Genomic DNA, 25254 nt, shown 5'->3' on the forward strand with positions numbered 1-25254 from the left:
AAATTATAGGACGCACAAATATTGTTAAAAATGTATTTTCTTTGGCCAATTTTTGCCACCCTCTTCTTGAAAAATGTTACAGGATCTCAACTTTATTTTAACATTAGTGAATGGGTTAATTTATAATATAACCCTGTTTGTATTTGTATTTCTTTATTTTTAACAAACTGCACATGTATTCTGAAATTCTTAAATGTCTCTAGCTGTTCAAGCAACACAGTGATGATGTTCAAGCATACAAAATGAGAAATGGACTTCAGTAATTACCCCAGGTTCAATAGTAAGTGTGAGTCTCTTCCTCCACTGCCTAGCACAAATTAAAATACCTTTAAAAGACTTTGATTAACATGATGTAAGGTATTCCGATTACTGCTCATTGGGGGAGAACCCAGCAGTTTAAATGGATTTAAGATAACACCATATTGTTTGTGGTGTTCTAATGGTGGTACTGTTCTGTGACCCTGAGAAATGTCCTTTTGAAAAGAGGGTTGTATACACCAGGCTGTTGTTATGTTTTCCCCATGGTCTGGAGAGATCAAGACAAGTCAGACTTGAAAGTAACATTTGCTTAGCATTGCAATTTGAAAAGGCGCAGATGAAGGGAAAATGTGTCTCCTTCGATCCTAATGATCCTGAAAGTAATCCGTTGGGATTATCATTGGGTTATTTTTACAGGTTATTTTCCTAGATGCTTTCAAGTAGCAGAACTGGTCAACCACTGTGTCGTTTCTGATGAAGAGTTACATGACGTTCCATCTCAATTTCAGTCCTGCTCTGTCTCAGTCAGGATGTAATCATGTAAACATGTAAACAAAGTTCTATTTGTATTAAATCTCTTATTGTATTTGATAAAATCTGTCCTCGCTTAAAAATATTGTTTATAGCCTGAGCGAAATCTTTACCAGTTTTAGCAGGGGGGTGCTTTTGAGTTTTAAATAAATTACGCATTTCTGTTCTTGTGGCAAAAAAGGTATACAAAACCACCAACAGATATTTCCCCTCAAAAGATGAATGTGTCATTTTCCAGGCACTTGTAACTGGCATGTGTAAAAACTGAACAGTCTTGTTTGTCTGGGTGAACCTGATTTCATCATAGCAAGGCCCTGATGCAGAGGCCTCGTACAAATTCATTTCTGTGCGTTAAACTCCAATGTGTAAATTACACCTTTTTTTAAATGGGAAAAAAACATATTTTTGTTAGACCAGCTCACCATTAAAAGGTCTGTTACACCAACAACATGTAGGTCATTTCACCTCAGCAGTGTCTTTGAGGTCAAACTGGCTGACTCCTCACTCATAAGGTGAAGCAGCAGCTTAGGTAATTATAGGAAATAGGATGTTAAAGGGCTGGGTGCATGTTCACTTTCTATGTGAAACTTAGCAGAATGGACTTCTTGGAAGTAAGGTTTGCAAAGAGAACTTAAAATGAAAATACTGTACATGTTTGCTCTATCATGTGTTCCCTTTAAAACTGCATGCATGAGACCTACATAGCAGTGGAAGTGCGTGACAGGTAAGATTTATAGAATTATTTCACTATGAAGCATTATTATCCCATGCTGGGGAGAAAATGGGAGGGGATATAGTGGAGTCGGGCATCCGTAGTACGTATGTCACTTCAACACATTTTCCCATGTCTGAAGAGAAGCTTATCCAATTTTCATGAAACTAATATTGTTTAGTTATTGAGAGTCACATGTTCTGGGCATATATGGGTATACACCGCCCATCTATATATCCCCCTCCCCTCTTCCTTTTTAGGTGTACCAATACAATATTGTAATAATATAGTGAAATGTGGGGTAATATACAGTCTGGAACAGTTTCATGAATACAAAACTATTTCAATTATTTTCATTTGTGTTAGTTCATATCCAATGCTGTATTAAGAACCTAACATAAAGATGTATTGACATATTTTAAAAACGTTGCCGAATAATTGGGAAGTCCACAAAAAAAAAAAAAAAAAAAAAAAGATTATTTCTGCCTTAGACTTGTAAAATAAAAACTTTACATTAAAGTCTATAAAAACTAGCTGTATTTATCAACGGACCGATTATTTATTTATTTATTTTTGGAGGCTTTTTGTTTAATTATGTTTAAATATAAATATTAACAACCTTCAGCTCATTGTCAGGTTACTGCTTACCTAAGTGTTTTGGATGACCTTTTCCCTGTAGTAGTGACGTGTACAGTGGGTGTTGCGTTTATGCAGTACACAAGCGAGTCGTTCACGTTCGTTCTTTCTGATTGATAGCCAGTCAGTCGTTCCCCACTCAGTCACGGCATTCACTGCATTCTTCACCGCCGTTTTGCAACCGGATTTTTCAGCTGTGCAACAATGTTTCTCTGCAGGGTCGCCTGGCAAAAATTAGCTCCTGTGGCACGGACTTTTACCACCAGATTTGCCAGAAATGGTATGTTTTTTAACCACTTCCAGCAGTGTTGGTTTTTAAAATTTAAAATGCTCTTTTGTGTAAGGGGTGGTATTTAAAAATAGATTCATTAAAATCCACGAACCCTAAGTTTATTATATTATTTATGTATTTTTGAAAAATACATTTCATTAAATTTGACTAATTTAACACTATAAACTTATTTAATATCTAATGCTAGCAAGGGGCATTTAAATCAAGCATAGTGATATTTCTTCTCTAGTGAAAGGAGATATGAAGGTCACGCGTTTAGAATGAAAACCTGAAATGATTCAAGAATTTACCTCTGCAGCAACACACACACTTATCGTAATAATGGGAAAATAAAGAAAAGATTACTGAGTTGTTGTTAGTATTCACCTTTAAAGCAACCTTTGTTATATAATCCGTTGGGGGGGGGGGGGGGGTTGTTATGTAAAATATGTTTTAGTCTTTTACAAATTAAAACTATTGAAATTGGTTTATATGTCTTACAGATTTGACCACATTTTTGTAAATAAAAAGAGGATCAAACAAAACAGCTCTAATAAGGTTGATATGATAGCGTGACCCAATATGTGAACTCAGCAAGATTTTCTGTTTGCATTGCAATGAATCAACCATGCATATACACAGATTAATTCGGGTTATTACGCTTGCTTTAGGTGATGCATTCATTATGCGTCTGTCAAAACAGATGCATACAATTTACCATTTCGTATTTTGTTTTCAGCCTGATATCAGTATATTTGCTTTAAGTAACACATGAACCATACCAGTGTGGGATTTTTTTCGTGGCAGTGCATAAATATTGGATTTTGAAAACAAAATGACCTCTGTACGTTTGTATGTAGGTTATAGGTTAAAGGACTAATGTAAGGCACAGCCCCTATGTAGGGCTGTCACGTGCCAGTAAGTGTAAGGTTACCATAGCTGCGAGGTACAAAAAGAAAATGGTGTGACAGAAGGCCCTTTCTCAAGCCTTTGCAATATGAAGCTTATTATATTTCAGAGTGACAACGTTTTTGAAATATGTAACACCTGTTTTCTAGTGTTAATTTAATTTATTTCAGGTTGAAATTATGGAAATATGAAATGTGCTGTGTCGACTCTAATGTATTCACCACCACAATGCTGTCAATATGACCTTAAGAGGATAATGTTTTAATGCTTTCCACCTTTCCACAAATGTGTTTCAATATAAGGAGATTTGTAATGTATGCTATTATTTATTTATTTTGTTTTGGGAGGGGGGGTGGGGGGGGTTGCATTCTATTTATCAAAGTTTATTACTGGCAGTGATGTTCGCCAGACAAATCCAGGCCAATGGAGTAATGACTCAGACACAGTGATTAAAACAAATCAAATAATAAAACAACAACCACTAAATGATCACAGAATTATTATTATTATTTTTTTATTTTTTTTGCAGAGGATCACACCTCCCTCGGTTTTCTAATAGGGCACTACTTGCTTCTGTTTTTGTTCTTAATTGATTTCCCAAAAACTCTTGTTAGTCTTTATAAAAAACACAATTGCTGTTCAGTTTACATAACGTTGCTAAAATCATGGAGAAAAAATAGGTAATGTACTATAATAATATATTTATTTGTGTGTATTAGAAAAATATTGCATTTATTGGCAAAGTTAGTTCTATTAAGCATGCCTGTTTAAAAGTAGATGTTTAGTTGTGGATTTAAATCTGAAAGGTGTGAGAAATCTTGGCCTAAAATATCAGAAAGCATTGCTTACTGAGGCTTCCTGTTATATTGTCCTGTCCAGACAGTGTAGATTGCAATATCCTCAAAGATGACCTTCATAAGAACAGGTTTCAAACACGTATAGTCAGTAAACTTATCAGTTCACGTTTGGACCAACTTGGAGGCAATATTTTTCTGGCACAAGACAATTCCAGCAGCAACTTGTTAACATAATTTGTTTCTCTGTCCCTTTTCTTTTATTTGCTAAGTATATTGTTGGCTTAACAGATTGTGTGTGTGTTTATATATATATATATATATATATATATATATATATATATATATATAAAGGATTGACATGAACAAATCCATGAACTGCACAGTTTTGAAGGGGGGTTATGTATTTGCATGCACACCCAGGATTCCAGATAAATCTGTCCTTTTTCTCGCTGCAGCAGCCCCTGTGCGGCACATGTCCTCCAGTAGTGCCCCAGGCTCGACTGGTGATAACCTGATGTACATCGTCCTCTGTTGTGGCTCATTTGCTGGCGCAGGATATTATGTAAGAATGATTGACTTTAAAATATGCATATCCATTTGTTATGGTATGTTTTGGTTATGGTCATTGTATTGAGTTTTTTTTTAGTTGTTGTTTTTAAGTCTACTGCCTTCCTCCATATCTGCGTCCTGCCTTTTATCTTAGAACTTTCTCAGATGTTCCCAGTTCCACAACTCTGGTATAAGCCACAAAAAAGAAATATATAAATACATAAAAAAAAAACTGTTGTAGTTTATTTGTTCTTGTATTAACATTTTCTTTAAATATATACAGTAAATACAAATTACTTAATCAATAGTCAAATATACTGTATGTATTTTAAGATACCGTTCTCCTTTTAAGCTTGGAGAACAATTGCTTTGAGGTATTTATAACTCTTAATTTATATTTAAAAAATGTCATGGAAAAAAATGACAATTTTCCAGTGGCTTTGAGACTTTTTGGTCCCCAGATCTTTTAGACCAAAAGCTATTGCTTTGAAGTTTACACGCTTGTATTCTGTGATTGTCATTCATTGTAGAAAATGACATTCATGGTGACCAGCTTTTTCACAGTGATGACATCTGACTGGCTTGAAATGTGTAAACGTGACATTTATAATTATACAGGGTACGGTGGACCAATTCACTACACTGGGACATGGTAGTGTTATGTTTACGCCTGGACTTGTATTCTAGATAGCACTTACTAACTAACACTTGTGTTTTTCCAAAGGTCTACAAGACTGTAACTACTGACTCAGCCAGGTTCCAGGACAGAGTCACAGAGATCAGCAGCAGACCAAAGTCAGAATGGACACCAAAGCCATGGCCATCTAACAGTAAGTTCTGCATCATTCACCTTAATACCTGTCATCCATTCAGAGCTCAGTATCAGAGCACCCAGTACTGTGTAGTGGTCTGTGCAAATACAATAAGATATTCCTGCAATATTCATTTCAGAACAATCATGATTTTTTGTGATGTTTCATTTCTTACCTTTGGAAGTGTATTACAGAACTGTTTTACAGAAAAGAATCAACTCCGTAGTAAAATACAAAACAAAATCAAAACTGTGTGTGAAAGTATACTAAAAAGCTATCTGCACCTTGCTGGATACTTGTATGAGCTAAAATAGATATTGAAAAATCAAGTGACTGCCTTTGATTGTTTAAGAAGTACTGAGTGACAGAGAAAGCTTTAATATGGCAGGAATGCAACAATAAAAAGGCATTTTGAAACCTAGTTGGGTGTGATAAATTGGTCTTGGCTTGCACAGTAGTTGGAAGTGCTAAATTAGGTTAGTTTCTGGCTTTGAACTAGTAGTCTGGAATGGCAGAGAGCAGATAATCGCTGTGGGGCAGGCTTCCAGGATTCCTAGGGATCATTCCCAAAACTAAGTGCAGCCTACGTACAAAACACGCACACGCACACGAAGGTGAAAGCCATATGGTACTACAGCAAAAAGCAACTGTTCTTTGTTTTACCTCCAAAAATGGAATTCTGCAATGGTGACAGTCAAGACAAGGTATCGCATTGAACTCTCTACCAGTTTTACAGGTTAAAATGAAGAGCACATGTCCCCCCCAGTCATTCTGCATTGCTAGTAAATTAGTCATGTTTTGGTGTGCTACTGCACTGGTGGGATGTCTTTGATATAATAATAAAAAATATATATTCAGGGATACCAAGGTATTTAGAAAACAAAAAGTCAGAGGTACTGAGCATTACTTAGCAAATGTTCTTTATGATATTGGAAACAAATAATTCCTGTTTTCTCAAATTATGAATCTATAAACTGATGGCTTACAGTACCATATATTATTGGGCATCAGACCTTTTGTAACGAGAGGCATTCAGATATTTTTCTGACTGGACCAGAGGCATCAAAAATGCTACTTTTAGGCGAGATTCCATTTTTATGACGTTCATCCCAGTGTAGCAGGGATGAACAGCTCTGGAGGGTTTAACAGGTATAATTAAATAATTAACTGCTTTTTGACCTGGATGGAGGTTCAGTTAAACAACTAAGAACATGTCAAATACCTGGTCTGGAGGAGCATAGTGGCCTTTCCCTGCAATCTTTAAATCCATAGCAAAGCCAGGAATGGTTCAAACTGCAATGCAGTGGATATCCTGTGTTCTATACTGTTAGCCTGGCTTACCCATTTATATTTAAAGAACTGTGTTTCTTTATTAAAATAGTCATCATGCCATACCACACACACACATTCACAATGGACAGCTATTAATGAAGTGACAGCTGGCTTGGAGTGTATTACAGGCTGACAGTGTCTCATCCAAGGGGCTGGATCTATATCCAAGCACCTCCCAGCCAGCTGGAGACTGCCAAGGGGGTGGTGATTTTGTGATGTGAATTATAAACCTACGGTTACAATCCTGCATGTTTATTGGTCAATAACCATATGTGGATTTGAAAGACAAGTGAAAAACCTGCAGCGCTTCCCTACTGTTAAAAGCATGTACACTGTACAGTACTCGAGTATATGATTATTAACTGTTGGGTGGAATTGATCCCATTTGTAATTACTGTTCTATTCAGTGCTCAAACATTCCATTAATTATTTTTCTTTTTTTTTTCTTTACAGAGGAAGATGGTAAGTACCTACAGTATATATATATTTTTGTTATTGAGCCACTGACCAATATATTGCATGTGTTTTTAACTTCACTTAACAAATTCAATTTAAAGGTAGTCCCTTTGAAAGGGCAGTGGTACATTATGCAATAAATTGTCTTTACTTAAAATGCGTGCTAACTGCTTCCCTACTAACTTAAATCGGGGCTTTATAGAGTTCAATGCACCTGCACAACTAAGCATTTTGATAGTCATAACCCTATTCTGATTAACAATGGTAGGTCTTTCATTAGCTATAAGCTCTATAATACTTTATGAACACTGTTTGGATCGTTTTTTGTTTGTTTGTTGTAATAACAAAATAAAAAGACAAAGTTGGTGTGTTTTTCTGCACACTGGCTGTTAAAGATGAACACTGGGCATAGGCATGTGTAGAACACATGTGTGCCGATCATTCTAGTGAGCTGTAGGTGTTCCTTGCCTGTCTGACAAGATTTGTTGATGTACCCTGTAATTGCAAGCACATGGAGAAACTCGCAGTAAACAAACAAAGCCTAATCTGGGTAATTCAAAAAACAGAACACAACCTCAACATCTTAGTTAGCTTAAATGAAAACAAATTAAATGACTTTTTGCTAATGTTTTTAGAAAGTGGAGAAATGATATTAAGCAGTGAACATGATCTGTGAATCAGAATGGAGTTTAATCCTGTAGACTGACTGAGCCTGTTCCCCTGACAACAAGAGCACTGTTTGTTCTTTCCTTCTTTTCCTTCTGTCTGTCTCCTTACCTGTGTTACTGGATACACTACCATACACCAGTCCATACTGACTAGTTATCTCATTAAAAAAGAGGGTTAGTACTTTACTGTAAATCCTTATGGACAGCTAATGCATATGATGCACAATAACCTCATATATGTTTTGTATTAGGAAAGCTAGGAGTATATATAATATATATATATACTTTTTAGAATTCAATGTTATTAATATTTTACAGAATACAGCACATTTCTTATTTTTCTAATTCTCACTCTATTTTACACTTTCCAGAATAAAAATCAAGAAAGCTTTGGATGACAAGGGCCTCTCCTTCTCCTCTTGAATGTGTTCAAGCTAGGAATCTATTTTCTGAAAACCTTTTTTTTTTTTTTTTTTTTTACCGTTGACATCAAGCTAACTCATTATTAAACACAATGTACAATGTTATTTATATATTTATTTATGTTATGCTTAAGGTTATCTGTTACTGAAAAACAAACAATTGTCTTTAACACACCAATGTCGACCCTCGTCTGTGTGTGAGCCTTGTTTACTTGAAATCAATACAATAAACTGCACAGACTGCAACTGTGTTTGTCCGTGCATTATTGGACTTGAAGTTTTGAAGGCCCTGATAGCTCAGAACTGATGGTAAGCCGTGTCATCTGTTTCTGCTTCTTGATGTTTGTGTCTCATGTCTGTTACTGTTTTCCTCTTGTTTCCTTTTCTGGATTTCCAAATGTCTCATAACTGCACGCTATTTTAGCATTTTGCTGAGAGCTACTTAGCTGGGCAAAAAAACAACAACATTTTGAACATATTGCTTTGGCATGCTTTTGATTTGATGGCAGATATTGCTTGCTGTCTTGCACAGACGCCACTCAAATGATGTTTATAGCAGAAATTAAATCAACATTTGTATCAGCTTAGTTAATGATTGTTGCTGCCACCGATGCCCTTTATAGCAGCTTTTAATCAACATTGAAACGTTGATTTAATGCTTTTATTCACTTCCTGTGGGAGAGTAATCTATCAATATTATAAAACTAGCAAGAAACAGCGTAGTAGCAGCTACTGGGTTGTTAAAGGTGTTTCTTGTTAATTCTAAGCAATTCAAACAGCTGTATTCTATTTGCCTTTATATGCCACTTAATCCTCTAAATCCTACAGTTAAATGTGCATAAATGGGGGGAGGAATAGGTTTCATATGAAGAAAATATGTGATTATCTTTTAAAAAAAAAAAAAAAAAAAAAAAAAACTTCTTTGGATGAGGCAGCAATAGGGAGCTATTTAAAAAAATATATATATAAGACACAGAATCGTAGCACGGGAGGTTGGAAGATTTCTGTCTTTTTTTCTTTTTTTTTTTTTTTGGTTGATTTGTAATATTGTTATTCAATGCAATAGAATCTGAGGAGACTGGAGAGGCAGAGGCTGCTGAAGAGGCTGCACCGGAGCCTCTAGTAGAGGCTGCAGAGGCCCTGGAGGAGGCACTAGCCGAGGCCTCGACTGAGTCCCCAAGCCCTGCCGAGTCCACAGAGGCTGGGGTAGCTGACGCACCTGCAGCTGAGGAAGAAATCTCATCCGTGGTGGAAGAATCTCAGCAACCCGCTCCCACAGACGCTGCCCCGGTGCAAGGTTAAATCTCTTTATAAAGAAATTGAACAAAACTGGGCAACACCTTGCAGTGAGGGCCATGAATTCCTATTTTCAGTTCATGATAAATTCCACACGTGTCCTATTCCCAGAGGCAGACTGTTATGTATGCTATGTACATATAGCACTGCCTTTTAAATTATATAGGCAATGTATCATTCTGGCTCAGAGAGTTTGTTATTAAGAACTTTAGTTCAAGTCAGTCAAATGAACTCTTTCATCGTAAAGTATTGTCAAAACCAGTCTCCCTGAATCAGATCTCCTGCTTTTCCTAAACGCTACTGTTTTCCATACTTGTAAACTATCTACATATCCCTGTATTTGTACCTGTACATTTATGCAAGATAACTATTTTGAATACGTTTCCCCTTGTAGCTCATTTAATGGTAGACATGCAGGCAGGCAAACATTTGTGATATTTAAGTTAAAAAATGTAGGATTTACATTTAATTTGAAAGAAGTTGCAATGTTGATGTAATGGTAATTTAACAATATTTTACATGCAAAATAACTGCTCAGAATTCTTTCAGTTTTCTCACACACATAATGTAACTAGCATTGTCGCAATATTGATAAAGGTTAAGTGTACATCTCACAATACCTTACTATAAGACAATCTTATACAGTATATGTGTTTACTCTAGTAGTTTAAAAGTAAAAAAAATCTGATATCATATTTATTAATACAAATAAAAATGTTTAATGTGCAAGAAAGATTATATGTTAAATGCCAATCCAAATCTGTATTCTAAAACAAAGTCAATGCAAGTAACTTAATGAACAATGATTTGTTAAGTACGATTTTATTGTTGTGTTTGACAGGTAGGGGTGTCATGAGTTCTATTTAATTGGTTTTAAGAGAACACACCTTTTTTAAGCATTCCTTATAAACTGCATAATTATATAAGTTGACTGGGGAACATTTGCTTGATTCCATTGGACTTAAAAACTTTCATTTAGTAAAGTGTCCCTAGTGCAATACTGTACTTTTTAATGTGTATGTTTTAAAAAAAAAAAGTTTGAAATCCCTTTTTCCAACAGTACAAACTTAAAGTTTTTAATTATATAGTACATATATCTAGAAAAGTAACTACAAGTTACCACAAAACAAATCATTTTCAGCTTCTCTTTGAATGTAATAACACTAAACTTTACAGTTAAAGAGATCTCTTCAGAAACTTTGTGCTAACCAATGCTAGTCCATTTTATTACGGTATTATCATTAACATTAGTACTGTTCCCCATTTTATTGTGCTGGGAATCTTTTTCTTCTTCAGGATAAACACATATTTTAGGCCAGCTTGGTGTATATTGCCCCCTCCATAGTATGTGAATTGCATGGACAAATAATGAAATCTTTAATATGTTATTGTAGTGAGTTTGAACTACAACACATTAAATTATTAGGAACCAGGAAGTGTTGTATTCATTTATCAGCATAGCCCAAATTAACAGTAGTCAGGGCTGATCAAACCCATTTGTCCTGCACCCAGTCATTGTATAAAAGAACACAAATGCATGCTGTTACTGTTCAGTTTACCAGAGAGTTTGCTAAATTCCACCCTCTTTCCTCCCCTTTATGTATGGTTGCTATGGAAGTTGGGAACCTACCCTACTTAATGGGCATGTATTTTCAAGCACTGATGTATTGTAACCATGTTTACTGTGTAAGCAACATTTCATAACTTCACTAACACATTGCCTGTTAACCTTCATCTCATTAAACACTACTTTACAACGCATGCCTCCATTTTTATTGAATAACTGGATCCAATAACCATTTAGAAATTGTGTGTGTGTTTTGTTTGTATGTACGGCATTGTGCTTTGGTACCATAATTACACTCTTGTCTTGGAGTTAAAAACACATTTAAAAATACAGTATCCCACACCTGTACATTTTACACATCAATTTAATACAAAGTAATTTCACCGGCATCTTTTTAGTTCATTCTTCCACAGTCTTATAGTTTCCCAAGTGGCCAGCCATTGGAAGCAAAGGGGTTTTTGCTCACATCATTGCCGGGCCAAAATCATGAGGTTCAGACCAACAGAATACACAACAGGGTTACATTTTTTATACTTGGAAATTATACGTTATTTCAGCAGCTTATAAAATGTGGAACAGATGAAAAACTGACAAACAATATAGAAATGTTTATGTTTTTATCACTTCTGTATGTGTTAAGAAATGTAGAATATGTCAAATAACATATGGGTCAGAATATATTATTATCACACACTAATATATGTATGCATCTTGTTGGTTTTGGGCTGGCAATGCACTCTTGGCTGTGCCGCTCCTGCATTATTGCCCCAAACCATCTGGAGGCATTATACAGTTTATATTTCTAGGTATTTTTAGCATTATTTATTAACTGCCTAGTAACACCTGTTCATATTTTTGCACGTGTGTTCATACCTGTTTACGTGGTTACTAGTACTGCTAAATTGTAATGTGTGAGTATGTGTCCTGTAATTTTAAAGTTCACTTGGTACTTAGAAAACACTGATAACTTAAATTACTAAATAGCCATGCTCAAACTATGACCTAACAGTTACAATATTGATATTTTAGTTACCAAAGAAAGCTTGGTAATTTCTAAGTGATAACTGGTAATCTGGTTTTATTTTGTTAAATTGTGGCTTAATTGTGGTACCATCTCACCATTGAATAGTGAATCAACGTATGTTTGTGCAGTTGCAACTGGGCGGAGCCTGGGCAAGAACCAGCAACCTGCGCACCACAAGCGAGCATATTAACCACAGTGAAAAAGAGCTGGGCTCCTCTGCTTTTGTGGTTGTAGAGCTTTTAACCTCATCTCACTGACGGGACAGAATCCGTAGCGGCAGTGTATCGCTCAACACTGCCTTACACTGAAGTACAGTATGACATATTAAAAAAAGAATGATTGACTTAAAAGAAGATGAGTGAAATCACAAACGTGCCACCGCAGAGCCAGTGGCTTCTTTGTTTTTGTATTCGCATGTAGTAAAGTGTTTTGGAGGTACACAAATTCATAGCATTGCATTACTGCAGACAAACCTGCTTAATGAGGTGACTGGTGATTCTGTCCAACCTGCACATCTCAGTTTCAGGGGATCAGTGGAGGCTATTGTCCCTGATTATCTCAGGTATTTTTCTTCGGGCTTCATCCATTAGCAAACTCATTTTTTCGTCTTTGAAACAACAGTAGATTACAACCTACTGATGGCTTTTGACAGCCTAACAGCTCAGCTCACAATCTGAGGAGGAGAAAGCTACTATAATCTGCATTCAGATGTGCATGAAACTAAGCAGGTTTAAGAACATACAGTAGGCTGTACGAATACATGTACTTGTTCTGCCTCTAACCCAGTGTTCAGTCATATATTTCCACAATAATAGAACTATGCACTGTCCCAGGGAAACCAGTGTATGCAATTGACCTGTTTTTACAGGAACAGATTTTAGTCTCAAATAATTCAAAAATCTGACAGGCACATGAGGCCAAATTAAATTAACTTTTAGCTGGGAATATAAATACATGCAATAAAAATGCAAATATAGATGATGATGATTATTATTATTATTATTATTATTATTATTATTATTATTATATATCTTTTTTGGATTTAGTACATTTACAATGATGTTCAAATCAAAGACCAAACAATATATAACTTTTAATTGAGATATTGGTTTCCACAGCTTAATTGATAGGGCATTATGTCTTAATACCAGTAAATGTCCAGAGACTGTAACATGGTGTTCACATGGAGCAGATATGCACACTTTAATAAATTCAGTTCCAGCACTCCCTTATTAACCATGGTGTTAATCCAGTAATCATTCTATCCAAGGTCTGGTGCCACACCTTCTTGCCCAGCAGAGAATAGTTTTTGCACAGCAGCAAGTGTGAACATGCCAAGTGACTTTATACTTCCCCTGTATATACTCTACACTTTTAATGGAAAAAACTACATGCACCCACACTCAACAACACAAATTAAAGTTTACGTTTTTGGATCCATTTATAATTGCCACCTAAGTAGCATTACTGTCACCAACTTGAACTGACAACCCACAAAGTACAGCATTATAATGTCTATTAATTTGTCAAAATGGTGTAGGGTTATGATATACAGTCGAATAGTAAACCTCTTTGTTTTTTAACAGCAAATTGAAACATGTTTTTACATGATGGTAGAGGTACTGTAGTCATGTCCCTCCTGCAATAGATACCAAACCGTTTAGATGACGGATCAATGAAAAGAAAAATTAATTCTAAATAATAAATACATATTTTAACAGTGGAGGTTGTGAGTGACAAATACAAAAATATTCTGAAACATTCCTTAAAAAAGGAAATGATTTCAGAATGTACCTGACCTTTGTAAATTTGTACTGCCCCCTAGGTCTGCACAAAAGCAAAACACTTAAATGTTTTTAAGCCATCAAATATAGTAAATCAGTAATCTTCTGTTTGCACATACAGTACTGTACTCTCTGGAGCCACTAGCTGACCTTATAGAAAGTTTGACCATTATTGTTTTAAAAGCCGTGTGGAGCGCTGGCAACAATATGTGTCCCTCAAATGAATGTATTCCATTGTCACACTGCAACTCAACTAGCATTACTGTAAATGTTATATTTTCACAAGATGTCATTTTAAAACTAGTGAGCCAAAATGCTTGCTTTCATTTTATTCTCGTTTTCAATGGTACCTCAATCAAGCTTCCAGATATAGGACGATATTTTCCCGGCTGAGCCACTGAAACACTTGTTTTGGCATTTCATAAACACATTTGACATTCACTTTATTCACAAATACGTTTTCAATACATCATGACCACACATTATTTAGGTAGTGTGAATAGGGTATACATGTAATACCAATTACTGCTCAATAATAAAAACAGCCTTCAAAAACATTTGCCCAATTTAGTCTTATACAAGTCCACACAAAAGTACAATATTAAAGACAACCAATGTCAATTACACTATAAATAATTTCTTAACATTTTTTTTTTGACAGAAACCGAGCCTGTGGCAGAGATGGGAGGGCTAGCAACAGCAGCATCAATTGAAATAGAAGGTGCAGTACTTGACTGCTCTGTGACTAAACACTCCTTGATGTTATCACTTCATATACGCGTTTAGGCTCTTTACAGCAATATAGTTAAAGTTACATCAGGATATTTACATACTTATTCTCTATTATTTTATACTTTGAGCTTTAAAAGTTATGCATAAATAACCAGTGGGCCTGATTTTCAAAGAGTTTACTCTAGTCTTAAAAAATCAGAACAAAACAACTAAGCGATATAATTGATACTCATGGATTTTACTTATTTCAAAAGCATAAACGGAAGCCTCCATCTTTTTCAGTTTAGAACTATATATCGTGAAAACTTAAATGAATTAAAAAGGAAATACAAATCCTCAGTTTCAGAGGCTGTGGCAGAGCTGGCAGAGGCTGCTTCCCCAGTTGCCATTGAGGTGGTTTCTCCGGTGGTGGAGAAGCCAGAGAAGACAGCAGAAGCTCCAGTGGAGGTAGAGACGTCACCCCCCGAGGATGTGCCAGCCAGCCAAGCTGCTGAAGAAAAAGCCATTCAGAATGTCAAAGGTAGGCAACATTGTTCTTTGCTGGCAATTCCGTTTAGGGAGTATCTCTCATCACTACACTACAGTGACCCCTATTGACAAAGCTCCCACTGAACTGAAAGCAGACATCTGCAGGGCTGGCCTTTGTCCTCCAAGTGGCAGTAACTACCCAGCATCTTCTGTAGAGCTCCTGGGTGTAAAGAAGCAATTGGCTTGGTTGCTGGATCGACGGAAGCCCACTGATCTTGTGGGAAATGCTGCAGTGAGTGAACATAAGTGGAAAACAAAAAAAAGTACAATATAAAAATCAACCAATACCAATTCCACTATAAATCATTTCTTAACATTTTTTTTTAAAGAAACCGAGCCTGTGGCAGAGATGGGAGGGCTAGTGCCAGCATCAATTGAAACAGAAGGTGCAGTACTTGACTGCTCTGCGACTCTATCTCTTCATATAGTTTAGGCTCTTTACAGCAGTATAACTGAAGTTACATCAGGATATTTACATATTGATTCTCTATTATTTTATACTTTGAGCTTTAAAAGTTATGTATAAATAACCAACATTTAACCAGTGGGCCTTGTTTTCAAAGAGCTTACTCTAGCGTGGAGTACAGGATGCGCTCCACAGCCTGGAGGTGCTGGTTCGAGACCAAGCTATTCCACTGCCGACCGTGGACGGGATATCCCAAGGGGCAGCGCACAATTGGCCGAGCACCGCCCGGGTGGGGAGGGCTTTGGTCGGCCAGGGGGTTCTCGGCTCAACGCGCACCAGCGACCCCCGTAGACTGGGCGGGCGCCTGCGGGCCTGCCTGTAAGTTGCCCAGAGCTGCGTGGTCCTCTGACACTGTAGCTGTGAGGTGGCTGCATGGCGGCCCTGCAGAGTGAAAAAAAGCAGACGGTTAACAGCACATGCTTCAGAGGACACATTTTAAATTTTAAATTAAAAAAAAAAAAATCTGAATTAAAACAACTTTGCAATATTATTCAGTCACGGATGTTACTCCTTTCAAAAGTAATAGGAGTAAATTAAGGACCAGAAAAATCGCTTTAAAATGATGCCACGTTTAATCAATTTGTCAAGAAATATAGAATTTCTGTTATAATTCACTGCATTCACCATCCTTACCCTCTTATAGCTAATAAAATAAATACAGTAAGACATTCCTAATCAGTGAGGGTGTCCTAATATATTATGGAGATTCCTGTACTTTGGCCCCAAATATAGACTTACAGTAAGTACACATGGCCAAATCACAAGCACACTTGAGCACAGAGTCACAGTGGGGAGGCTTCTGCATAATCTCCAGTTCTTGCTCTTATTTTCAGATAATTCATTTTATCTGGAAATCTGGGTGTCTTCTTTTGCTTCTATAGACAGAATGGACCCAGGCAGTTTTGGTCTGGGTTAAAATGGCATCTGATGTCACCCTCAGAGCCGGATTAACCTATACGCAAATTACGCTATAGTGTATGGCCCCCAGCAGAATAGGGGCCCCCGCGAGGTCGCCGTTGTTCGGGACATTTTACAAAAACTGCATGCGGGTGGACGGGCTCAGACACACAGGAAGAGAGGCGCATCTAATTTTTGTAAAGTTCTCTTATTCTAACGTCCCCTTTCTGCCACAAAAAAGGGTTTCAAGTTTTTGGTTGTGATTTTTCAGCCAAGATACACTGTGAAGCCTAATCTGGAAGAAATTGCAAAACTACTGTATATAAAATAAAATAAAATAAAATAAAACAAAATAATATAAAAAAGCAGCGTTACATAGTTCACCTTTAACACCGCTCCGCAATCGGAAGAATGTATATGTATCCCTCCATACCGGTAATAAATTATAAAGTGCCACGCCAACCACACTGAATATAAAATCTTTTTTTAAATGCAGTTCTCAAGTTTGCAAACCATAGAAGTGCCTAATTTTGGTTTGAAACTGGAAAATTCAATGTTTACCCTGGCATTTTGGAAAATGCTGTACAGTGACTGCATCTGTATTCGTCACCTTCTTAATTTTTTGTGCAAACTCTATGGCCGAACATGTATTTAAGAAAAAAAACAACAAAAAAAAACAAAAAAAAGTGCTGAGTTCTTAGTGCTGTGAAGAGCGGGCTGGAAAAGTCCGCCCCACGCAGGGCCAGATTAACCAATATGCCAATAACACTATTCGCCATATTATGCATAGGGCCCCCAAAATACGGGTCAGTGTAGACCCCGCATGTCCTTTAATACGGCCCTGCTCATTAAACTCCAAAGTGTAATTCGCACTAAAAAGAGAAAAGCATGCTTTAACGTTACAAAACTACAAATAAACAGCTTATCAGTACCTACGAAACTCATTAATTCAATTCTGGAGTTTCATTTCATGTTTTTCTCCTTTGAAAACAGAGAGTCGTCTGCTCACCCAGAACAAGCAATGTAATGAACACGGATTGCCCATTGAGGTCAGCCCTACAAACTCCTGTTCAATATAGATATAGGCTTTGGCCACTAGATGGAGACACAGAATAAGCAAACGCCTGCATCAGTTTAGAACTATATTTTATAAAAACTTAAATGAATTAAAAAGGAAATACAAATCCTGATGCTAACTCGTGACTCCCTTGTCCATCCCCTCAGTTTCAGAGGCTGTGGCAGAGCTGGCAGAGGCTGCTTCCCCAGTTGCCATTGAGGTGGTTTCTCCGGTGGTGAAGAAGCCGGTGGAGGCAGCACAAGCTACAGTGGAGGTAGAGACGTCACCCCCCGAGGATGTGCCAGCCAGCCAAGCTGCTGAAGAAGAAGCCATTCAGAATGTCAAAGGTAGACATCACTAATCTTCACTGGCAATTCCATTTAGGCAATCTAAATCTGCAGGGACTAGGGGGCTCCCGAGTAGTGCATCCAGTAAAGGCACTCCGCGTGGAGCGCAGGATGTGCCCTATAGCCTGGAGGTCGTCGGTTCGAGTCAAGGCTATTCCACTGCCGACTGTGGACGAGAGCTCCCAGGGGGCAGCGCATAATTGGCTGAGCGTCGCCTGGGTGGGGAAGGCTTAGGTCGGCCAGGGTGTCCACTGGCCGGGCGCCTGCGGACTTGCCTGTAAGCTGCCCAGAGCTGTGTTGTCCTCCGACACTGTAGCTCTGAGGTGGCTGCATGGCAAGCCTGCAGAGTGAAAAGAAGAGGTCGGCTGACGACACACTTTTTCGGAGGACAGCGTGTGTTCGTCTTCGCCACTCCCGAGTCAGCGCGGGGGTGGTAGTGGTGAGCTGAGCCTAAAATAATACAATTGGCTATTTCAAATTGGGAGCAAAACAGGGTAAAAATTGCCGACTATTTCTCCTCACAATGCTAATGGGTAAGCTCCCGGTGAACTGAAAGCAGACATCTGCAGGGCTGTCCTTTGTTCTCCAAGTAGCAGTAACTACCCAGCATCCTCTGTAGAGCTCCTGGGTGTAAAGAGGCAATTGGCTTGGTTGTTGGATCAGAGGACGCCCTCTGACCTCTTGAGCTTTTGCGGTAAGAGAACATAATTGGAAATAAATGGGGGGCGTTAAATAATTGTGCACACCAAATGAAAAAAAAATAAAAGAAACACTAAAACCTTACAAAATATCATCTCTGAACTTAAACTTTCACTAATGTTCCCAAAGAACCCAAGCTTGCATAATTGACACTACTGTCTGTTAGCACATGCTAGCTGAATTGGACAGGTCCACCCAGACACTCAGGTGAGCTGAGGCAGTGTGTTCACTACTTAATACTTGCTTTCCATTGTCCCAGTTCCAGAGGCAGAAGCTAAGCCAGTGGAGGATGCCTCCCCAGTAGTTGCTGAGGTAGTTGCTCCGGTCGCTCAGGTGAGTCCTTTGGTGGAGGAGCCTGTGGAGACAGCAGAAGCTCCTGTGGTGACAGAGACTCCGCCCACACAGGAAGTGCAAACTAGCCAAGGTTCAACACTAGAAGCCAGCCAGGAGGTCGAAGGTAATACAATATTAGTAGTACAGCACTATTGAAATCTACAAAAACAAATGCAACTTGATTTTAGACTGTTTTAGACTAATGTAAATCATGTTTCAACCTTTCATTAAGGTGCATTATTGTCTCTCTGTACACTGATTTGTCCATCCCCTCAGTTGCAGTGGCAGTGACTGAGTCAGTAGAGGTCGTGGAGGTGGTCTCTCCTGTTGCTGAGGCGAGTCCTGCAGTGGAGAGTGATTCTCCAGTGGTGGCAGAGACATTGTCTGCAGAGGTTCCAGTCAGCCCCGAGGCAGATGAAGAAGCTGTTCATCAGGTTGAAGGTATCCTGTTTGTGTAGAGGCTATTTCTCCACTTACCCATGGCATTACAGAGCTAAACATGTTCTTGTGCTGGTGTGCTGACATTGACTGTCTGTCCTACAGAGGTCCTTGCAGAAGTGACTGCGGCAGCAGCTACTATTTCTGAGGAGGCGACCCCAGAGGGTCCTGCTGAGGCTGCCCAGGTTCCACATTCAGAACAAGCTCCTGCTGTTCAACAGCAAGGTGAGAGATCCACTCATTCTGTAGCAGCTGCACTGTGCCAAATACTCACATCATTTAAGCCATTCAAATATTAACCTTTCTTTGTTTTTATATATTTTTGCAGATACAAATATCATCCATAACTGTTAAACACTCAATAGTGCTGAATTTATAAACACTAAAAGAAATGTAATAAATACGATGACAACCATTTCCACTAGAAGTCTTCAAGAAACGTTTGTCATTGAATTCATTAAGTTTATCATTTGTATTCATATCAGTAACTGTAAATACAGATACAAATAAAACTAACTTGCTCTGATGGGTGTTTTATTTTCATAGCCTTGGTCCCTTTAACTGTTAAACATGGAATGTGGAATTCAGTCAGCGTTTAGATCAGTTGAATATTCCACATTTTCTTCCAATACTACTAGAAAATAAACTGAACATACTATAAGCATCTTACAGTATTTCTAAAAATACCACTACTGAGTGTTTGACAATTATGGGTAGAAAATAGAGACTTTTTTGGTGGAAAATTGTAATGAAAAGTTTGAGTGATAACTGGAAGATAACATGACTTTTCTAAATGCTCTTACAAAGATTTCTGTTCATCGGATTTCATTCCCCTTTTGAACTATTGATATTTGATACCCAAAGAAATCAACTCCTAAATTTTAGCAAACTGTAAAAAGTAGTGGAAAACAATGTAGAGTTCAATGTAGACTGGGTCTCAAGAGAGTATACGTATATACATAGAGTATTTTTATTCTTGCCGTTTCCCTTATGGTTTACTTTGTTTTCTACAGAGCCTGCTCTTGTGGATGCAGATAAAGAGGTTGCAGCAGGTTCTGAATGGCAAGTCAAATTACCATTACATGTTCAACGTGATTGACAACACACATGTTTGATTACCATGTTCGTACCCTTGAAAGAGGATGGACCCGGAGCTTGCTGTCTTAAGTATAAATATCATGGAAACCACAGTGTCACGGCACCATAAAGTAAATAGTGCTCTGCGGTTTGGGCATGTATGTATGCATGTGAAAAAAACAACTTATGAAAGCTGTATATGCCTGTGAATTGCATAGACATAACATAATGTCACCCTAGCGCTCTTTGCAAAAAGTAGGACTGATTGATTGTTATCTTTTTTGTTTTTGTTTTATGCAGTCAAGATTAAGACCTCTATGATGAGGTGGCTGTGACAATCAAAGAAGCTGTGAAGTGCCTTTCCCTGTGTGTTCAACAGCACAGAAGATAAAGCCCTTATATGTCTATGTAATAATGGTTCATTTTGCAGTCTAACCATGTGAAGATCACTCCACACATGGGAAACAGTTCTGAAAGGAATAAACAAAAACAAAAAAACATAATTGTAGGCAGGGGCAGTTATGGTTTGAAGGGTAATTTCTTGCTTTTTTTTAGTCAAAACAGATGTATTCCTCTCAGAAATTTGACCTTTTCTTCGCACCTGCTTCAAAACAGTGAGTGTTGTCACAAGACAGCTTCAGTGAGTGTTCATTACATGTTTAAACAGAGGTTTGCTGCAAGCCTGTACCAATTATCAATGTGCCCAGACCAGCAGAAAGATCATTCAAAATCATAGGAATTGTTTTTCCATAAACATTCTGTAGATGTAACCGTCCGGCTGAACAATAAGAGAATGTGTGTAAAAAAAAAAAAAAAAAAAATGTAGTGTGCAATGCAGTGATGTGGTCACGTGATGTGTCATGTGATCCACTACGTGTTGAGATATGCCTTCTGTAGCAGATCACTTTAATTTGTCTGGCCTATCACTGTAACAATAACAATAGAAAGGCACTAAAGAATAACAAAGTACTTTAGAGGATGCTTTGCTAAAATCCAGTGTCGTCCCCCCCCCCCCCCCCCCCCCGAGATCTTTGCAAGGTTTTTACTATGTGTAGCTTAACAGTGGTTAAATGTTACATTATAAATATAATTGACTTATTTTTCCTTTGTAAGTCAGTTTACATTCGGTATAAATGGAACAATTGCATTGACATTGACCAGGTAAAAAGCAGGTTGTTTAAAAAAAACAAAAAAAAACACTGTTTAATTACTGTGATTCAACAGTCTTAAGTTTAAGCTTATGTTAGTTTCTGGTTTACATTATTCCTTCTTCTACCTCAGAACAGTGACTTATAGCATATTCTACAAGGCAGATATTGCCTCCTTTAAAAAATAAAATAAAAGATACAGTTTGTCACTATTTGTGCATAGTGTGCCACTTAAAGTACCGTTGTTCTGAAAAATATAGCGTCATTTTTCTTTTCATTGTTAACATCCAGACAACATTTTACACTTATAACTTTAAAGTCTGTTTCAAAGCTCTTTTCAAAATGTATGCTCTAGTGCACTGTAAGGAGTATTGCCCACATTGTCAAACAGATAACACAGCAACCCATGATGTAGTACGGAACAGAAAAGCTAGAGTACTAGTTCTTATGTTTTTTATTTATTTGCTTCCTGCAGTGATTTAGAGGACATATCTAAAACACCAGTGCACTACAGCAGACATTTTGAAACAGACTTTAAAGTTATAAGTGTAAAAAGCTGTCAGGATGTTAACAATGGAAATAATGACAGGTATGTTATTTAAACAGTTGTAGCAACACGTAGGGATGTATAACGCTATATTATTTGGAACCCACTACTTACTCTTTAAGCAACCCTTTTTAAATCTGTCAGTTGTATCCTGTTTCTTAAAATGACCCGTGAAACTGCTGCTTTGATGGTGTTTGCTGTCTTGTTATTAATCCATGTTTTACTACAGACACCACTTACAGAAAAGTTAGAAAAATACCACTGGGTATTGCAATCGATTTCCTGTAGTGTCAATACCATTGCTATTAGTAATCTAATTGTGTACATGCTGTCACTGTGGTTTGGTACCACTTCAACATTATCCATGTGCTACTAATGCTACTGTGTTGCTAAATCATTGCCGTTAGTGGTATGGAATTTCAGTACAAACCGATCTGGGGTAATATAAAATAGCCCCATGATATACTGTGAACAGTGGTGCTTTTGGTGATCGATAAGCATTGTTTTTTTATATATTCAAGAAAGATTTTAAGAAATGAATGTGTAGGAAGATTTATGACTTGCATTTAAGAACACTGAACAAATGTGAGACACGTGACTTGTAGCCTTGACTGGGTATAGTTATGGTTTCAGCTTACTGTAATGAAACCATCGGAACCCTTTAATGATAAACAGAGCTTCTAACCATATAGGTTTATGGTTCAATAATAAGCATATAGGGCAAGTATACAGGTATTAATTTGAGAAATTCAAGTGGTACCATATATTATAATTCTGGTTCTCTGTTCCAAGCATAGGAAATAGATTGCATCATTCAACTGGTAAAACAAAAATATCCATTTCAAGGGACGAAGGTGTATGTTTACAGTCAAGACATTTAATTAATGTTATGATGTGTTCTGTACCCAGTTAATATTGTAACTGCATTTAAACATACCAGCAGTGTTATCAGAGGGAACTGCTGCCTAAAAAAGGGACACTATGATGGACATGAAAAATAAAAAGGGATTCAAAACACTGCCTCTGTTTTCTTTATTGCTTTTTTGAAATACAATTTGACATGTACTTCCTTTTTTCTTATAGCTCTGACGAGTCTCATCACAGCACTACAACTGTAGTTGCTCCACATGCAAGTAAACATGTGGTGGCTTATATCTATATAAACTGCACATATCTTTCTCTAGATTAAAGATTCCCACCGACCCTTCAAGAAGTATTGGGGCAGATAAATAAATGCATTTGTTGCCAGTTTTATCCCACACTCAAACCCCTTGTTACTAAATATCTTAGGACTGTATCCTTGACTATATTGCTGTACCATTTTTAAATGCATTCAAAAGATTTTAATAAGCAATATGGCCCATACTGCAGTGGTACCCTGAGTGTTATTATTTACTACCAATGCAAAACAAGTCGATGGTACATTTGTTATTCATTTTACTATGCTATTCTGTCAGTGGGAGCATTTGTGACATTCAAGTATATTGTAGGTTATACAGATTTGGATGAAAGTCAGTGACCGAGAGATACCAGAAATTGTAAAATAATTTTTTTTTTTTTTAAATGACACACTTTATTTTTATAGGGTTTTTAGTTTATTAATTGTTAACAACTAATAAAAAAGACAGAATTTACTACCGTGTTGTTTAAATTAGGGCCAGTCATATTAATGTTCAAAAATGTAAACACTAATTAGTTTAAAATGTCATTCTAAGTTTGAAAGAATATGTTTTTTAAAGTCTGTTTTTATGAATTTGAATAGTTTGATATATTATTTCTTTAACTGTCAAACTAGCGACCCCGCAACATCCAATCCAAATCTGACAGCAAAGATTCAGCAGGGTGTTAAGAACAAGGCCTCCATTTAACGTTTTACATTGTTTGGTGTTCATTTACTGTACTGCTGTTAACTTTAATATTTATATACCACACATTACACAACTTTGATATGCTTTTGCTTGTAATGGAACATTTTGTGATAAAATAGTAATGGATAGTTTCTTCAAACAAATGCACAAATATTAGTACCACAACTTTAAAAGACTCACAAGTGTTTAAACAAGATCTCCAGATTCTTGTGAGTTGCAGGTTTAAAAAGTTATCTCAATATAAGACTTTTCACCTTCTAATCTTTTAAACTAAGACCAAAACACCTTTTTATATTGGTTTTCATGTATTCATGGTCATTTCTGTTGCTTGTGTTCATGGTTAATCATGGTTTGTCCTTATTTAGGTTGATTATAAAATTCACATACAGAGCTTCTCCTTTATGTAAATAATTTTTACTATCAATCTTCAAACCAAAAATCATTAAGTTAAAGAATAACTAGCGGGGTTCCAAAAAATGTAGCGTTACACGTCGCCTCGTGTTGCTACAGCTGTTTAAATAACGTACCTGTAACTTTTCTTTTCATTGTTAACATCCTGACAACTTTTTTACACTTTAAAGTCTGTTTCAAATCTATTTTCAAAATGTCCGCTCTAGTGCACTGTGGTTTGAGATCTGTCCTCTAAATCACTGCAGGAAGAGCGATTAAAAAAACCAAAAACATAACAACTAGTACTCTGGCTTTTCTGTTCCGTACCACATCACGGATCATTATTGCTGTGCTACCTGTTTGACAATGTGGGCAGTAATCCTTACACTATCAGTGCACTAGAGTGGCCATTTTGAAAAGAGCTTTGAAACAGACTTTAAAGTTAGAATAATAAAAAGTTGTTAACAATGAAAAGAAAAATTACAAGTCTGTTATTTAAACAGTTGTATCAACACATGGGGATGTAGAACACTGTATTTTTCAGAACCCGCTACTTACTCTTTAACAGGTGTAATCTTCTCTAAACGTATCTCTTAATGTTGTTTTAATGAAACTTGAAATTATTTATTTAACTAGGTAGGGCCAACTGAGAACAGATGAACCAGGAATATGAGGGTCAGGGTAGGGAAGGTTAAGCTAGGCT

General features: G+C 37.0%; 1 protein-coding gene across 6 annotated transcripts; it reads left to right on the forward strand.

Moving 5' to 3' along the window:
* Window positions 1–2177: 2177 nt before the first annotated feature.
* LOC117420929 (fibrous sheath CABYR-binding protein-like) lies at window positions 2178–23308 on the forward strand. 6 transcript variants are annotated; one of them, XR_009330561.1, is made up of 12 exons: window positions 2182–2417; window positions 4570–4676; window positions 5388–5493; window positions 7261–9650; window positions 14686–14745; window positions 15097–15276; window positions 17872–18051; window positions 19010–19207; window positions 19360–19524; window positions 19627–19746; window positions 20535–20729; window positions 20899–23308. XR_009330561.1 is itself a non-coding variant. In XM_059033658.1 (12 exons), exons 5-12 carry the CDS (start codon window positions 14706–14708, stop codon window positions 20906–20908), a joined length of 942 nt encoding a protein of 313 aa, XP_058889641.1. In that variant the 5' UTR covers window positions 2182–2417; window positions 4570–4676; window positions 5388–5493; window positions 7261–9650; window positions 14686–14705; the 3' UTR covers window positions 20909–23308. The 6 variants fall into 6 exon arrangements, 5 of the variants coding, with proteins under 5 accessions (XP_058889633.1, XP_058889641.1, XP_058889619.1 ...); XM_059033658.1 differs by having other exon boundaries at window positions 20535–20583; XM_059033646.1 differs by having other exon boundaries at window positions 2185–2417; window positions 7261–8662; window positions 9420–9650; window positions 20535–23308.
* The last annotated feature ends 1946 nt before the right edge of the window (window positions 23309–25254 follow it).

This window comes from Acipenser ruthenus, chromosome 1, assembly GCF_902713425.1.
Source record: "Acipenser ruthenus chromosome 1, fAciRut3.2 maternal haplotype, whole genome shotgun sequence".
NCBI classification, from domain to species: Eukaryota; Metazoa; Chordata; class Actinopteri; order Acipenseriformes; family Acipenseridae; genus Acipenser; species Acipenser ruthenus.

Bases quoted from the DNA above. Each gene is read 5' to 3' on its own strand.
- LOC117420929 (XM_059033650.1), top strand. From the start codon at position 14,706: ATGGGAGGGCTAGCAACAGCAGCATCAATTGAAATAGAAG. The intron at 18,052-19,009 runs GTAGACATCACT...CCATTGTCCCAG, and splicing joins AGCCATTCAGAATGTCAAAG to TTCCAGAGGCAGAAGCTAAG. The intron at 19,208-19,359 runs GTAATACAATAT...CCATCCCCTCAG, and splicing joins AGCCAGCCAGGAGGTCGAAG to TTGCAGTGGCAGTGACTGAG.